General features: G+C 34.6%; 1 protein-coding gene across 4 annotated transcripts; it reads right to left on the bottom strand.

Moving 5' to 3' along the window:
• Window positions 1-4527: 4527 nt before the first annotated feature.
• LOC110784738 (receptor-like protein kinase HERK 1) lies at window positions 4528-9682 on the bottom strand. Of its 4 annotated transcripts, XR_008922759.1 has the most exons (6): window positions 9283-9643; window positions 8222-8253; window positions 6417-6627; window positions 6197-6262; window positions 5116-5238; window positions 4528-4996 (listed from the first exon to the last, which is right to left on the bottom strand). XR_008922759.1 is itself a non-coding variant. In XM_056830772.1 (5 exons), the coding sequence occupies exon 2, from the start codon at window positions 8240-8242 to the stop codon at window positions 7151-7153; it is 1092 nt and encodes a 363-aa protein (XP_056686750.1). In that variant the 5' UTR covers window positions 8243-8253; window positions 9283-9682; the 3' UTR covers window positions 4528-4996; window positions 5116-5238; window positions 6197-6262; window positions 6417-7150. The 4 variants fall into 4 exon arrangements, 2 of the variants coding, with proteins under 2 accessions (XP_056686750.1, XP_056686751.1); XR_002532366.2 differs by lacking the exon at window positions 8222-8253 and having other exon boundaries at window positions 9283-9639; XM_056830772.1 differs by having other exon boundaries at window positions 6417-8253; window positions 9283-9682.
• Between the last annotated feature and the right edge of the window lie 8363 nt (window positions 9683-18045).

Here is an 18045-nt window from a genome sequence, read left to right as displayed (position 1 = left end):
ACGACTCCTTAAGAATAAGTGCGTCCGACACAGATTCAAAGCAAAAATCTCAACTTTAGGATTAGTTGCTCATCCCAAAGTATCCTAGATTTTGAACATAGAAATTGAACTTGAAGCATTGTACTTGAAATATAGAACTTTAATATTGAACTTGAAATATAGGACTTGAAATATTGAACTTGAATATTGAACTTGAATATTGAACTTGAATATTGAACTTAGGAGTTTTGAATCTCAAAGATTTGACCTTTTAATATTGAAAAGGCTTTATCTTTGATATGCTCCTATTTTGAAGTTGTTCTAGTTTAAGGAAGTGATTATGAACAACCCTAAACATGATTGAACTTTGAAACTTGAACTTTGAAATTTGAAAAGTGGAGTCTTGAATCTCAAATATTAGACCTTTAAACATTAGAAAGGCTTCATCTTTGATTACTGCATATTTTGAAGATGATTCTAGTTTAAGGAAGTGGTAAAAAACAACCTTAAACATCCTTGAATCTTGAAATTTTGTATTTGAATCACACAAAGTGTGGATTTTTGTAAAGGTGTATGATTGTTGTAAGTGACACTTTTAAGAATAAAAGTGCCAATCTTACTAATCATTTTTGAAATAGAAATCATAGAAGCATTGTAGATTAGTTTGGGATTCGTAAATACCTAATTAGGTTTAGAATAAGATCCCTTTTGGAGCTCCCAATTGCTTAGAACTTTGAAATTGTATGAGATTTTTGGAGAGTTTTTGTATTTTGATTTGAGTGGCAATTTTTGTATTACGACGTTGTGTTTTCGATTTGCCCTCCCTAAATGCTCAGAATTAGGGGTTTAAATAGGTAAATTTGTAGCTAAACGCTAGCTGCCGCCAGCGTCCAGCGCAACTGCCTGCGCCAAGCGCTGCTGACGTGGCGCAGCTGCCAAAACAAGGACGAAGATGTCGTCCTTGCTTTTGGCTTGTAATGGGTGTACCTTTGTACGAATTGTACGAAGTTGGCACGTAGTGATTGCTTGGGGATTAAGGCTTGGTTTGCGTCTAAAAACAAGTCGTTTCGGGTTTTTGAATTTCGGTTTTACGGGACGAGGCTCGGCTTGCTCGGTTTTGTGGGTCGGCGCCCGAATTGGGATTGCTTAGTGTCATTTCGACTGGAAAAGGCCTTGTAAAACCAATGGAATGGTCCATTGGGTGAGATTGTACTTGGATTTTGATATTGATTTAGGACTTGTTAAACGGAAAGGAGTGTGCTTCGAAGGTGTGTTGAAGGTTGACCTTAGCAAAGCTTATGATAGAGTTCGGTGGTCTTTCTTGGAGGACATTCTACGGGCAATGCAATTCCCAGATATATGGATTGTTTGGTTAAAGGAATGTGTTTCAACGGTTTCATACTCGGTGCTCGTTAATGGTGAACCTACAAAATCTTTCAAACCAAAGGGAGGGTTGAGGCAAGGGGACCCCCTTTCTCCATATTTGTTCATTTTATGCATGGAAGTCCTCTCTCACCGGATGAAGGAACAACAATCTTTGGGGAAAATCAAGGGTCTTAAACTTGGACCTAGGGTTGAGCCTATAAACCATCTTTTCTTTGCGGACGATGCATTATTTTGCTTCAAAGCTACGGTTGAGTCTTGTAAGGCTCTAAGGAGATGTATAGAGGAGTTTTGTGAAGCTTTCGGGGGAGATGATAAATTTTTCAAAGTCATATATCATATTTAGTAACAATACTCCTCCCTTGTTTAAAAGGCTAATGCGAGCCGTTGGGGGTCAATGATGAAAAAGAAATGGGGATATATCTTGGTTGCCCTATGGAGGTAAATGGAAGATCTTCTACGAAGCTAAATTTTTTAGTGGAAAAAGTCAAGGACAAAATTACTTCATGGAAGTTTTGTAGACTTTCCCAACCAGGAAAACTTCTTCTTATCAACTCTATATTAGTGGCTATGGCAACTCATATCATGGCTACGTATCTCTGCCCAAAGGTCATCATAAAGAAAGTAGAGTCTCTTCTACTGCGTTTCTGGTGGGCTTCATCTATGGATAAGCAGCCTATCTATTGGCGAAAACGAGAGCTTCTATGGAAACACAAGTCAGAAGGGGGATTGGGCTTGCGCAACGTCGGGGCTCTAAACAAAGCTTTGTTATTCAAGCAAGCTTGGAGGATGCACTCTAAACCTCACTTGTTAGTAAGTAGGGTGTTTAATCAGAAATACAAAAGTGATCCTATCAGTTGGACCCCTTCTAATTATCAACTCCAAAATTGTTCTTGGGCCGCGAGAAGCCTAGCAAAAAGTGTGTCAGAACTCAAAGGAGGTCTTCGTAGTGTTGTAGGAAATGGTGTTCGCACTAGCATAGAAAACCAAGTTTGGGCTGGGAATGACAAATTCAAATTTAAAACTAATTTCAGTAACATTCCACCAATCTCAGTGGTGAGCCAGTTAATTTTGCCTAGTAGAACTTGGGATGCTTCTCTAATTTGGAAAGCTTTTGAGGGGGAGGATGCTAGGATGATCCTCTCTACTCATCTCCCAGTAGAAGAACAAGAGGATGAGGTAAGATGGCAAGGAAAGGTTAATGGCAATTATACTACCCGGAGTGGGTACTGGTTTGTGATGACGGAAGGTGACTACTGTGGTGACCGGGACCCGTTTTGGGGGATCTTGTGGAAGAGAAAGTTCTTCCCAAAGTGGAAACATTTCTGCTGGAAAATTATTAATAATGCTATACCGTCGGCATTAAACTTGAGGAAACGAGGTATTGATATCGACCAACAATGTCGTGTGTGCGACAATGAAGGCGAAGACTCAAATCATATTTTTAGGGGCTGTTCTATAGCCAAATTTTTATGGCAGACGAGTTTGCTAGGGATAAGAAGCGATGTTTCAATGGAAATTCCACTTCATCAATGGGTAAGGAACTATCTTCTGTTATTTTTTAAAGAAGACAAGAAGGAAGAAACTAGAGTGATTGAATTTATCACTACTCTATGGGTGATTTGGTTGCACCGTAACGAGGTGATTTTTAGAGGAGTGTCTTACAATAGGGATCGCTCAATGCAACTGAGAGAAGAAAGCAAGGCAAGGTGGAATGCAGCAAAGGGCAATGCAGAGGAGGAATTTCGAGTGGGCTTGAAAAAGAAGACTATTAGGGATCCAGTAACACATTGGAAAGCTGGAGTGATGAGTAACCCAATGATCATCCCAATCTGTGTTGATGCAGCCTGGAAGAGTGAGTCAAAAATTAAGAAGAATGAATGGGCTTCCACCATAGGTTGGGCTGCAGAAGGGAGGTATGTGGGCATTCAAGGTAGTGAACGGATATTCTCTTCTTCGGCAAAGCAAGCGAAATGTAGGGCCATACTCAAGGGCTTACAAATTTGTAGAGGCATTTCTCCAAATGTTATCATCAAATCGGACTGCTTACAAGCCATTCAGGCGATCATATCTCCAAGTTCGGCATCACACGATATCACCAACATTATAAAGGATATTAGGAGTATTGCCTTAGAGTTTGAGTATTGTTTATGTATCAAAGTCCCTAGGCATGTCGTGTATAAAGCCCATGAACTAGCTAAGTGGGCAAAGACGTCGTAGCATGGGATTCTCGTTTCTTTGTAATTTGGCTGTCAAAAAAAAAAAAAAAAAAAAAAAAAAAAAAAAAAAAAAAAAAAAGATACTTTAGGACTTGTTCTTTGAGGGGACATTGAGGTAGCTCTTGTATGCTTTATACATCTTTTAAAGTAGCAAGAATTTTCTATTTGTATATTGAGACAGTTTTTACTTTTCAATGCAGTGAATGTTTTGTATCTACTTTTCCATGCTTCTCTGTTTGATCCTTTATGTTGTTTTGCGATTTTATTCAGACACCAAATAAATAAATATTGTGTCTGCTCGTGTTCCATTCTTTTTAGAAACGGGATATTGATTATAGTTATGAACAGACCTACATAATAGTTGCTAATTGTGTGCTTTCAATATTTAAGTGTTTTCGAGGTTGCAGTATAGACTTACATGATTGAGTTGAAAAAACTAAGTATGAGATTTTTTTTTTATAAAGAAACCGGGTACCCTGTGATCCGACCCGGTATAACCGGGTACCCGCTATTTCGAATATCCGTTTAGCCGGGTATTCGGTAATGAACAGCCCTAACTAGAAGTATCCATTGCATATTTTTTTTAAGTTTTTTCTCGTTCTTTGGTTAATTTAATAGTTTGACCAAATGTGATTGGCTAATGGCTAATTGGTTAATTTCTTGCTTGGTGATTGTAAGGAGTTATTTGAGAAGCTAGGAGGAACGTCACTATTATTTGAAGAGATGAGAACCAACCAGCTTGCGGATTATATGGCGAAAAAATGCGAGAAAGACTCTTATTTTGTGTAATTAAAGATGTACTTTTGAGTCCCCATAACTCGTGAAAGTTTAAGGGCACATAGTGATTCTTCAATGTCTTCCCTTCTCTAATTAATTTAGTTTTTACTCTTAAAAAAAATGCGCTTGCATCATAAACAACACAGACAAATGAAACGAGGCCACGTAGTACCTAATCCAAGGGACTAAACTTTTATTTGATTTGGTTAATTTTGACCGGAAAGTGAATAGTAGGTCCTAAACAGGTGGGGAAAAAAAAAGTTACAGGTCCTTAATGGGAAAAAATGAAAAGGTTGTGCCCCATGTTTATGCTTATCTCCTTAAAAGTTGAAACTGAAATTTGGAAACAACATCTACACAGATTGAGTAAAAACGAAGAGGAAAAGTGTATGAATTACAATTCTCCACATATCAAAAGATGACATCAACAATCTCATAGCAGATATATGTAATTGCTATTCTCCTTTACTACCACTGAGAAATATGTTGCCAGTATCATCCATCTTAGTATTAGTAGTTCAAGACTCCAGTAAGCACTTGCAAGTTGCAAACAACATACTATATCTAAAGCTAAGGACGACAATATCATCCATCTTAGTAGTTCAACCCTTCAGATAAGGCAAAGCATTGGCGTACTCCTGTATGCACAAAGCGTGTAAACTTCTCAGTCAAAGCAAATGTGGAATATCCAAGCTCAACAGAACGCCTATATGGTGAAAGCACTATATATAAATTCAATAATACTATCATCATGTACCTGCAATAGCTTTTGTTTGTGTAGCAACATCCTAAGCAGTGCCAGCTTCCTGTTTTTCAAGAACTTTTCCAACACAAGCAATTGTTTTTGGCTCCTACTCAACATTGATGATAATATATACTGCTGCAGTGATCAGGTAAAAGAATGAGCGTGGGAAAAAAATCAATAAGTTATGGTTAACAAAGGATAAACGGGGTAGATACGCAATATCAATCAAGAATAAAAAGTACATATCTCCCTAAGCTGAAGCAGAAGGATACATTGAATTAATAAGTCATTTTAAAGATAGAATACAAGATGTCATGGCTCAGATTTTATCCTTGTTTTTGATGGATTACCAGGTGATGTAATAAGTCATTTCAAATAGTAGACAACATTGCAAGAGTTACTAAGCATTACCAGGTGATATTGTTGATTGCAGAGAAATTAAGTGAACAACCATAGAAGTATAGGACTTCAAAAGAAACATAGTAGAGGTGATATGTGTTATCAGACATCAGACAATGGTCTAAAGAGTATTCTTATACAGTAAACGATTTATTTTGGTACGAACATTGATAGTTAGTTTAGTCTCTTAGGCATACTCAAGAACACTAGGAAACACATAAGCTTATTGATATGCATTAGCTCAGTATGACAGAAAGGTCTGAAATATATGTATATAAGTCCAAAAACATGAGAAAAATGTTGCAAACAAAAAATCCAGAATGCTAAAACCACAGAGAACGACGAAAACATATTGATGATGAACCTATCTTTATCAGAATTTGTGGGATGGGGTTGGAAGCAAACAAAAACAAAGCTAGATAAGGAAGACAGAAATAACAATCAATCTTAAGTCAGGTGTCAAAGAAAAAGCAATCTTAAGAAATTGATCCAACCTCACAGAACATCAAACCCCAAATCACAAGATCTGATTTACACTTTGCTGCCTTCAGATAAAACACAGGTAAAATTAACATAAAAACAAAAGAAAAAAGAGAAAGACTCAATTCACAATATAAAGTTATTTCTCAGGCCCATATAAAGAAACAAGTCATTTACTAACAAAACCTTGTAAAATTAAATCTGGCAGTTTTACCTAAAGCTCGACATGAGAGAAAGCCTGTTTCATATCGTGCATGTCTTCACTGCTGCTGCTCCAGTTCTGCCAATAATTGCAGAAAAAAATGAAACAAATGAATAATGTTAGTTAAATCCCAAAAACAATACTTCATTCTTCAACTTTATCAGCTGACAAGTACCTTCTAACAAATTGCAATAGTAAGAATATATAAATAAATACAGGAGGAACACCATACCTGATCCCTATCCTTAATGCATTGTCCTGTTCATTGACTGATTGACCTCGCCATCCGAGTGAATACCCTGCTTATAGACAAAGGAGCAAGATCCTCGACATCTGACAGAGAAACATTTGCGCTGCTAGCATCCGTGTGTTCTACGCCAGCCTCTGCAGACATTATTTGTAGCACTTTCTCCAGTCTGCACACAACATCTCCTGTAGAACGCCTAAGAACACTCGCAACCACACACTCTTCAGCAATATCCACACATTCATGAAGACAGTAAAGAGACCTTTTTGTAGATATCCAAAAAAACGGAGCTGCTAATTATACTAGTGGCCTGGTGCACCACTAGTTGTCTACGACAGTTGTAGAAAACTCAGCCCCCAAAATGATCTCATTGCCAACGTCTCATGGAACTTCAGTGTGAATCGAGGTTTCCAGTATTTTATTTGTTTCATTACTGTGATATAGATGTACTAGTAAAACCTCAAAAAAATTGTATCCAACGATGTCAAATCGGATCAACGGATTGGGGTTGGGTCGAATTCATCAGTTTGAGTTGAATTATTGATGCTTCTCTTTTTGTAAAACCTCAACAAAATTGTAGCCAAAAGAAGGAGGGACAAAATTCCAATAACCACCCCCACTATCACACCGACCTTCTGCTTGGGCTTGGGACTTAAATTCGATAAAGTGATATCAGCTTCATCATCTAGGTTTTTCTCTTCATTACTCACTTTAAAAATTTACCCATTCAAAATAGCATTAGGTTGGTTCTGTGCCCCAGCAGTTGGGCCAATGCTTACCCTAAGTGTATTGGTTGTTAGCTCGGGTGTGATATAATCCAAATAAACAGGAGTATCCAAACTCCCCTTGGCTAAACTAGTAAGGTCAAGGTCTTCAGAAATCATCAACGAATCTACATAAACATTAAAGTACAATTCGTCCGGAGATGTACTCACTATATCACAGTAATGAAAACGAAGAGAATACTGGAAACCTCGATTCACACTGAAGTTCCATGACACGTTGGCAATGATATCATTTTGGGAGTTGAGTTCTCTACAACTCTCATAGACAACTAATGGTGCAACAAGGCCACTGGAATTAGCAGCTCCATATTTGTGGATATCTATAGAAAGGTCTTTTTGTTCTAAAAACCTATCATCTTGAATCCAACTTCTCCAGAATTTGTCACCATCAAAGTCTATATTCGACCCTCCCATATTTACCCGGTAAAATGTTTCTAAAGCCATTGTAACAAGGTCTTTGTAGCCTGGCAGTGGATTAATTAATGTTGCATAATCTGTGGTCACTGAATCAGGAACTAAAAAGACTTCAATGGCATTCAGAAAGGCGATGGAATTTACGGTGGGTACTATGAGAATGGTAAGTCTATTTGTGTTCACCAAAACTGAATATTCTTTAACAACACTAACTTTTGGTGGTGAAAACTCATTAAGCAGCTTAAACTGTTGAGCAAAAACCATAAACTTCGCGGAGCTCAAATCATAACTCTTGGAAGTAAAGGGAAAGAAATGAAAACGAATGAAATATCTCCCTGTTTGGCTTATAGGAAATGTATAACTCGTTAAATTTCTAAACACTCTAGCTGTATGATACAACAAATTGTTTTCAGACAAAGTTTTCACAAGAATGTTTGGACGAGTGGAAAGGTATTTTGCGGCATATCTATCGGCAAGGAAAACCCGATTACCAATAGTAGTATTACTAGTTGCCCCACAATCTATTAAATAACTATCAGCATATACCCTATATGCTAGGCAAACTAAACACAGAACCATAATACAACTTACTAATCCATCTTTGTAACCCATATTTGAATTTCCTGCAAACCAAAAACAATCTGTTGTGACCATGACATCCATTAAAGAGGTTGTTGGAAATAATGCAAAGAAAGAATTTTATCATTTGTGAAAATGTCCCACATTGATAGAAATTAAATGTATGGTTTTCAAGGAAGTATTTAAAGTAAAGGGAATTGTCCCACATGGGAAGAAAATGAACTCTTTCTTTTGTTTAAATATAGGGAAGGAATGTTTATACTTTGAAGTGCTTCCCTTGGTGGTTTGAGTTAAAAAGGAATCTTCACACGTGTGCCGCTGCTGTCCGTTGTGTTCGTGGCACGTGCGCGTGGTGTGGTGGGGGCCTCCTTGCCCAATTTAATTCTAATTTTGGTTACAAACCCTTGTTTGCGCATAATCAGTTCTTCTTTACGAGTAAAATTTTTGGTCGAAAATACATGTTATACATCTACTCATGTTTTAATTTTTCCCACATTGTTAATCTTATAAACAGTTGAAACTTTCAATTCCATGATTACAGTTTTACAAATTTACAGTTTTCAGTTTACAAATTTTGTCTAAGAGCCACTAAAGTCCTACCATTATAGTTGTTTTAATTTTTAAGGTTAATTAGCTTAGTCCAATTGTCTTGATTATGAGGACGTTCGTAGCTCAAGTTTCAAATGACAAAACCCATTAATTTCTGGAAACAAATCATACAAACCAACACATTTAGGTTCGTAATTTCTGTTATTTCTGGTATAAATATTGACATAAACATAGTTCAGTTTTATTATGTAATAAAAAAATTATAACACAGGGAAAGAAGGATTATCACAATATATTCTGTATTAAACATAGTATTAGCTTAAACTCGAAACCACCATAAATCACCATCATTTAGTCACATTGCTGTCAACAGTACAAGCATCTGATTTAATTCTATACGAGTAATTTTCTCAACTCAAGTGAGTCAAGTTTTACTTTATCCATTGTTAATTAATCAAACAACCTTTGAAACTTTGAATTCCATAATTACATTGTACCTTAAAAGAAAAGGAGGGATATCGTACCTGGTTTAGAAGAGAATGATGCGAGGCTGATGATGGTTAAGATGTTGATCTTAACAAGCTGAAGAAAACCCCAAGACCTCCAAATTCGGCCAGAATAGGTACAAATCTACCCCGAAACTTCGATTTGACAAATTTCAGCCCGAAATTCGACACTGAATTATGATGTTGAGTTAAGGAAGAATGGTGTACGTGTTTGTAATCTTGTAGAAGAGTTGAAAAAGAATGTAGGAATTTATAGAAGAATTGAAGGAAGAATTGCGGTAATTGTATAAGAATTGAAGAAGAATGCGTGAATGTGTGAGGATCGAGTTGAAGAAGAAGGGAGAGGACATTACTATTTATAGAAGAAGGAATACGAGTTGACGTCGTTCAGTGTTCAATTATTGCTGCCTCAAGAAATAGGAAGAATTATTGATGCCTTAACAAAGGGTATTGCCTTCCCTCAAACACAAAACAAAACAAAGGGTTAAATTTGAGGTGTCGGATTAACTGATTGAGTTGATTCATCGGATTTGAGTTGAAACGGATCAGGGTGTAAAGGATTTATTTGGTTAACGGGACGAATTGGATCGGATTTAAAACTTAAATGGTCGGGTCGAATTTTAATACAAAGGTTCATATCATATCGGGTTGTAAACGGGTCGGGTAAGAATGCGGATTGTTAACCGATTTACCTGGATTATAACGGGTTCGAGTTCATATCGGGTTGAGCTAATATCAGACCGGATTAATCGGGTTAACGAACTGAAACGAGTTGGATTGAAACGGATTTAGCCGGATGACATCAGATTCAAATTGATATCGGTTCGGCTTCTTATCGGATCGGGTTAATCGGTAGCAGGTTGGAATCTGAGTCGGATCAATTTGGTTCTACATTATATAATTGTAATATCGGTGACTTAATTAGGGGAAAAATGATAACTAACTTCTAAAAGGATGAACCATTTAAGATCACTAATATAAGTTATGGAGTATATTGTGTATAACTTAGTTTAATAATCCACATTATTTTCATAATAATTAAAGTAAGGTGGGCAGAAAGGATTCATAAAGAAGAATTCATTAAATTAAATATTTCTAACAACACAACTTCAAAAAAAATTTACCTTTTATAGGTTCTTTTTCCTTTTTATTGCGAGATTTTAGAAATACCCAAAAAAATATTCTAAAACAAATAATAGTAACTGCACATTTTACTTTAAATTCGTAATAAGTGATTTTGGAACAATCTTTTAGGAACAGAGGGAGTAACTACTCCCTCCGAAAGTATCGTCCCTCCTTCTTCCTCAGTCAAACAATTTTTCTTCGTCCTTAGAGTAAGATTACGCTAGTCTGAGCAATAGTCCGAGTAATAATTTAATTGAATATTATTACAATAAAAACTCTCCGTCAAAAAATAAAATTAAACGATTCCCCCCAGTTACCCTTTGTGCATTAAGAATCGGACTTGGGTTCATAATTCAACATATCTATAACACGTTGTGAAGACTCACGTGGTGAAGTTAATTCATTTGTCAAGCTTTCACGACTTATTTTATTTATTATATTGTATTATAGGAAGGTGTGTCATACTAGCTATATTGTATAATCTATTCCATTCAAAACGCTAAAAAAATTCTAAAATAATATGATCGTAATAGATGATTTTGCAATGATAAATGAAAAGAGATAGCAACTAAAACATCTACTTTAACATGAATTACGATGTCATGGAATTATTACAATTTTAAGTAAATCAAAAAAGAAATAAAATCATACTCCCTCTAAATAGATAAAAAAAGAATTTATGTTGCAAATATTGACGTGATGATACCCTTGTCATGATGGTCACTGCAACACCGTTAGAGCTTTATATATATGCGCAAAACATGTGTTCAAATCTGACATAAGCAAAAAACAATGTTTTAAATCATGACATTATTTTGTGGGATTATTCATTTTTAAAAGAATGAATATTTAAAGTAAAAGTCATATAAATTTGTATTGCAATTGTAGCGTGCTGATACCCCTTTGTCATATTGGTTACTTGAACGGTGGCTAATATTCACCCGTTTTTTAATCCTAACAAGAGCTTAGGATTTTGTTTTTTAATTTCACGTGTTTTTATGGGATCAATATCTACAAAAAGAACTCAATCAATAAACCAAAATCATTATGAATTTTATATTGTACTCAAAAGTAAATCTAGTTGATCCTTTAACAACTATGATCCATAAACTAAAATCATGTTGTATTTTTTTTATCATGTTCAAAGTTAAATTTGGTTTGATCCTTTCAAAACAAAAGAGATTGTATGTAAAACAAACATATCCCATAAACTAACATCATCTTGATTTTATTTGTTTTGTTCAAAATTAAATATTTTGTGATCCTTTGAAAATAAAATATATTTTACGTAAAATATATCCCTCCCAAAAATTTGTAAAACTTTGATCAAAACATAAATAGTTGTAAGTTTAAACGTCCATAAAAATTATTAAGACTATTTCTCATAAAGAAGTTCAAATGTTACTTTGAATTTTGTCCCCATCAAAAATTTCAAACTTCATCTTGGGGTTTTAGAGTAATGTAAATTTTTAATCTATTCATAAACTATTGTTTTAATCTATTCAGTATAGAAGTGACAAACATGTCGTGTTGGGTCGTCTTCGTGTCGAATACTAACCAACTTTTTGTGTGTCGTGTTATCGTGTTGTGACAGATTTTCCAGGTCTTGTTCAGTATGATTTTAGTTTAATTTTCGATTTCCTTAAAACAATAGAATACCCCATAAATAGAGTTCTTGTATTTTAAAAAAACAAAGTATTTGTTTTTTGCTCTTTCTAAGTTTCGAACGCGGGAGACGACACATATATTAAAGCTTATGCAAACTTTGTTGTAACCATTATAGCAAGGGACATCAGCACATCCAGATGTGTAACTACAATTATTTTAATCTATTTCTGTTTTGATCGAGTACGAAATGAATTCATTTATTTGATTTTTGTAATCCTAGAATGATTCCATAAATCCTAGTCAAAGTTTTTGATTTCTGTAATCCTAGAATGATCCCATAAATCCTAGAATTATGGTTGAGTGTATTACACGAGTTAATGGAGAACCCTAAAGCCGTTGCCACTAAAATCCACTATTTCCGCAGATGCTAAAAGCCACCATTCATCTGCCCAAATTAATGGAAAACAAGAACATCCAGAAGAACAAAAACAAATTAATTTATTTCAATGAAAAGAAATGAAAAATAAAAAAACCCTAATATCCCAAATTAACTATGAAGAACAAGAACAACCACGTACAAAGGAAGAACCAGAGAAATCAGTAGGGAGAGAAACGTGAAAGCATAGGTAAATTGAAAAAAAAAATCTCTCTCCTACCTTTTCTTGGAATTAATTAATGATTATTGAATGGGTAAAAGAAATTTGAAATTCAAAATTAAAATCTCAAAACAGATTTCAAATTTGTGAATTTAAAATTTCATGGGAAGGGTATCTTTCAAAAATGAGATGGCATTGTTTAATTGGTGGTGTGCAAGATGCCCCTTCACACCACGTGTACTCCTATCACTATCCCGCAATTCTTGATAGTTAAATCTAATCGTAATTTTGTTGAAAAGGAGGCAGAGATATTGCTAATAATAGATGAAATCTAGTTTAATATGCCTTATTGGTTTGCGTCTTAAACTAACCACCTTTGTCGGTTGAGTCGATGGTACGTGGCGGCGTTTGGGTCTGGTTGGTGTCTGTCTCACCAGAGCACGGCGAAATTGTAGAGGTGTGGGTGTTTTTTAGTGGGAATTGGAAAATAGATGTTCCATCGTACTTTCAAAAAATGAGAATTCTTTTTTTTTTTTGTCCAAAATCATTTGATTGGGAGGAAAATATAATTATGATACCATTTTTCGATTAAGTTAACGGGATTCTGAGCTGGAGTTATAATATAAAATATGGGATTAAGTTTTATATTGTAATTAACAAAAATAAAAGTTTAAACTAATAAGTAGAACTCGTAAAGAACCAAGTTTATGAGGTTATATTTGGGATTTTTTTTGTTTTGTTGGCATATGATATTCCCTTTTGGCCTTTAGTGTCATTTGGATATAAAAAGGTGAAAGGTTTGATACTCCATCCGTACTTATTTAAGGGATACACTTGACTTTTCGGCCGTATTTATTTAAGAGATACACTTGTCATTTTTAGTAATTTATCAACCACACAATCTAATTAAATAATACATTTAATTTACACTATGAACCACCATCCTATTAAACAAATAATTTCATAAACCCACCCCACATCCCACCACCCAAAATTACATGGTCCCCACTTGTTTAATTATTAAAATATCTGCCCAATCCCACTTGCTGTATTATTTTATTTCATTCAAATTTTTCTTCTTAATACCCGTATCCGGCCAAATATATCACTTAAATAAATACGGAGGGAGTAATACTTTTACTTATTTTTTAAAATTTTCTTTAATTTGGCTCCTCATTGGTATCAATCTCATGGAGGTATTCAGTGATGGGTCCACACCACAGTACCAAGTAGACCCAATAGTTACGGTCGAAACCGGGACTTTCTATTTAGGAAAGATAATTCTTTAATTTTGTAGTGGGACTTTCTATTTAAGGAAAGACGATTCTTTAATTTTGTAGTTTAACATTCCCATGTGCTTTGATTTGCCTAGTGATAATAAATCCGTACAAATACTGATGTAGTAGTGCCAAGTTGCCAACATAAAAGCAGTAGATGCCTACGGAATCAAAAGCTACAAGTTACAACTCCTTTTCCAATTATTGTCCTCTTTTTCAAGGAACAAAGTGATGTCTCAATCAATTCCCCTGTTTTCTCTAAATTTTATTAATCTTTACAAACAATTGTAGAAAAAAAATAGACGGTAAAGATGTAAGTTTAAAGAGTGGTTCACAGTTGTTCCGTATTGGATATGAGACGTATGACTGTATGAGTAGTACATAAAAATAAAAATAAAAAGCACTCTCCTCCAATTTGACATCTTTTTGTATAAAGCGTGTAATCAAATAAGTGGGAAACAAATTTGATCTCAATGTAACTAGTGATTAGAAGACTAACCACCAATATGTGTTTTAATAAAAACACTCTCCTCCAATTTGACATCTTTTTGTATAAAGTGTGTAGTCGAATAAGTGGGAAACAAATTTAATCTCAATGTAGCTAGTGATCTCAATATATATTTTACACGTAAGGGGAAAATAATTGATCGAATGTGGTACGTGTTGCAATTGTATGATGCATGAGGACCACATTAGCACAAGGAAGAAACCTTGTTAGAACATCGATCCTAGCTAGTTTTTTTCACCCTACCTAGCTATCATTTCATAGTCTCACATTCCTTGCCTTATTCTGTCAATTATATGAGACAAGATCTATCACATGCGATGCAACACTAATGAAATAACGTAGTGATTTGCTGATAGTGTTGATGTTCTCTCAATGTTTGTTGAAAATGTGTGAAACCAAATTTAACCTAAGTTTAAAATTATTATTAAAAATAAACAAAGCTAATTATAATTTATTTTGTTCTTGTGATGCTTTTGAGTTATTGTTTTGTAATTTGTTGTAACCTTTAATTCTTATTTTGATCCTACAATTTGTACTATACAATGTAGATACGAAGTAAAAAAAATCAGTACTTTGATGTTCAAATAAAATAATTTGTATATCCTGATAGTTATCGGACGCGATCTTAACTCGTGTCCGAGAATGAATCCCGCCTGAATTTTAACCGACCTGATAATTATCCAATCCGAACTTGACCCGTATCCCAAATTAACTGCTACAAGCCGACTTAAACCCGACTCGATTAGACCCGAACTCGAAATTGTACCCGATCGAAATAAGACCCGACCTGAACCCGACCTATATCTGAAATGAAAAAATAACCCGACATGAGCCGATCGAAAATCAACCTGCCCGAACCTGACCTGAACCCAAATAATAAAGTAATCCGACTAGACTCCGACCGGATCATGATCGACCCGAGACTCGAGATGACCGGACCCAACTTAAGTAACCATTTTTAATTTTCACAACTTTAAGTAGACCCAATAATTACGTTCAAAACCGGACTTTAGCAAATTCTTCAATTTTGTAGTTTAAACATTCCCATTATGCTTTGATTTGCCTAGTGATAATAATATAGTCCGTACAAACTGATGTAATAGTGACAACTTGCCAAACAAACATACAAGCAGTGGTTGCCAACGGAGTCAAAAGCTACGGAGTACAAGTTACAAACCTACAACTCCTTTTTCCAATTATTGTCCTCTCTTTCAAGGACCAAAGTGATGTCTCGTTCAATCACATCCCCCTATTATCTTTTGATTTTATTTATTTTTCACGAACAATTGTAGGAAAGATAGACGGTAAAAATGGTACCATCAATTATACTTCGTAGGAAAAAAGAAAAAGAAAAAGAAAAAAAGTATGGTTTAAGGGTGGTTTATAGTTATTGGAACATAAGTTGGGGGAGTTGGTAGAAAACTCATCTTGTGATTTGGAGATCACATGGTCGAGCCCTTTCATCAATCAAAATGATTGGGGGTGGCTCAAGCAAAAATCTGCGAAGCAAAAATAATTGGGATCCATTTTTCTTACTTATAAAATAATTATTATAACTAGATACGAGACATATGAATAATGAGTGTTGAGTAGTCCATAAAGAAAAAAAAAAAGCGCTCTCCTCCAGTTTGACATATTTTTTGTGTAAAGTGCATAACCAAAGAAATGGGGGAACATATTTGATCTCATTGATCTCAACGTAGCTAGTGATTAGAAGGCTAGCCACCAATATGTATTTTAGCGAAATAACCAAGGGCTTTTATCATAATAGGACATTGGATGACAAAAGTCATAGTAGAAGAGGAAAACACAGACTGTCCTAGCAGTTGGCTTCACTATGCACTCCGTACTTGTCATTGTTAGGACATCCACTATAAATTTGACAACAATTCTCCCAAATTAAATGAACTCGTAAAAAGAGCATTTTACTTTTCTAAAGGTTAAATAAAGTAATACATTGTACAAATTAAAGGTCTTGTTTCAGTCAGATTGAAATTCCAAAAAACAAATTCAAGAATGGAAGTATAAAGTTCTAGTTCCACAAGCTAATTTGATACTCTTATCTTTAATTTGGTAGGAGCTTTTTTAAAAGAATTTTATAGCGCCTTCTAATCAAGGAACAAATCGATAGCTAATTTATTCAAAATTGAGTACGAAAATGATAAAGGTCGCAACATGCGACCTTTAAGCCGTGTCACAATGATGACATGGCATGCTTATGTGTCATGATTTAAATTGGAAAATAAAATATTTAACTTATATAATAAATTATACATGTTTCAAAAAATGTAGGAAAATATTAATATTCTAATTTGTTTCCTTTTTTATACCGACTACCTTATTTACATATTTTCATAGTAAAAATATTAAATTCATAGTAAAAATATTTTGACGACACATAGCCTACGTGGCGCCTATATGTACCAATTAAACTGTGACACATAAGATTGTGACAACTAAATGTCGTCGCAACTTGCGACCTTTATCATCACCCAATTGAGTATTCAGTAAACAAGTTTTAAAATTTGCTAATACTCTTGCCAACTAGAGTCTAGACACCTCAATATCTAACAATATCATTCAAGTTGTTCACATAAATTCAAATTGTTTTACTTTTTAGCGAAATAATGTCCAAGGGCTTTTATCATGATAGGACATTGGATGACAAAAGTCATAGTAGAAGCTTAATAGGAAAACGCAGATTGTCCTAGCAGTTGGCTTCACTATGCACTCCGAACTTGTCATTGTTAGGACATCCACTATAAATTTGACAACAATTCCCCCAAATTAAATGAACTCGTAAAAAGAGCATTTTACTTTTATAAAGGTGAAATAAAGTAGTACATTGTACAAATTAAAGGTCTTGTTTCAGTAATTTGAAATTCCAAAACAAATTCAAGGATGAAAGTATAAAGTTCTAGTTCCACAAGCTAATTTGATACTCTTATCTTTAATTTGGTAGGAACTTTTTTAAAGAATTTTATGGCGCCTTTAAAAAGACAAATACAAAGTAAAATTGTAGCGTTTTATTTTAAAGTAACATGGCCATAGCTTGATAACTACGGAGTATTTTATTTTTTTTCACAATAATAAATCTTAAATGATCAAACTTATGATCTGCTAATTATTTTTATTCTAATTGTAAAGTTTATCCAACCAAACAAAGGTTTATAGGGGTATTTTCTTTTTGGTAAAGAGGTTAGAGGAATATAATATAAATACCTTGTTGAAGTACCACCTCCTGAGAGAACAAATTCAATCAAACATTTGCAAACATAAATGCATTATTTTTTGGTGTTACCACCCGATTCATCCTTAGGGCTAATCTGGATTCGGGGAGAGTTATGGGTGGATAGGTTCCAGTCCCCTCCCAATTGTTGTTGCGGGGAGTCGAACACAGGGTTTTTCCTACAGAGTTCAGTCCTAATAGCCACTGAACCAACAAGCAATTTGTAAAGATAAATGCATTATGGTTCTTCCTTCTAATAATGTTATTTTTTTTAGTTTTTAGTTAGGACTAATATATTTTTTTAACCATTGATAGATAAAATGATTTGGAAATACAGATTACGAAAATGCAAATCTCCAATCAGAATTTGAAATACTAGTTCAAAAGACGATGTCAAGAAAGAAGGGATGACCTACTTTTATATGAGTCATGTGGTTT

The sequence above is a fragment of the Spinacia oleracea genome, chromosome 6 (genome assembly GCF_020520425.1).
Source record: "Spinacia oleracea cultivar Varoflay chromosome 6, BTI_SOV_V1, whole genome shotgun sequence".
Lineage (NCBI taxonomy): Eukaryota > Viridiplantae > Streptophyta > Magnoliopsida > Caryophyllales > Amaranthaceae > Spinacia > Spinacia oleracea.
Note: the sequence above shows the minus strand (reverse complement) of the source record. Positions and strands in the feature narration are given on the sequence as shown.

Excerpts from the sequence above, each read along its gene's own strand:
- LOC110784738 (XM_056830772.1), bottom strand. The coding sequence starts at position 8,242 with ATGGGTTACAAAGATGGATTAGTAAGTTGTATTATGGTTCTGTGTTTA.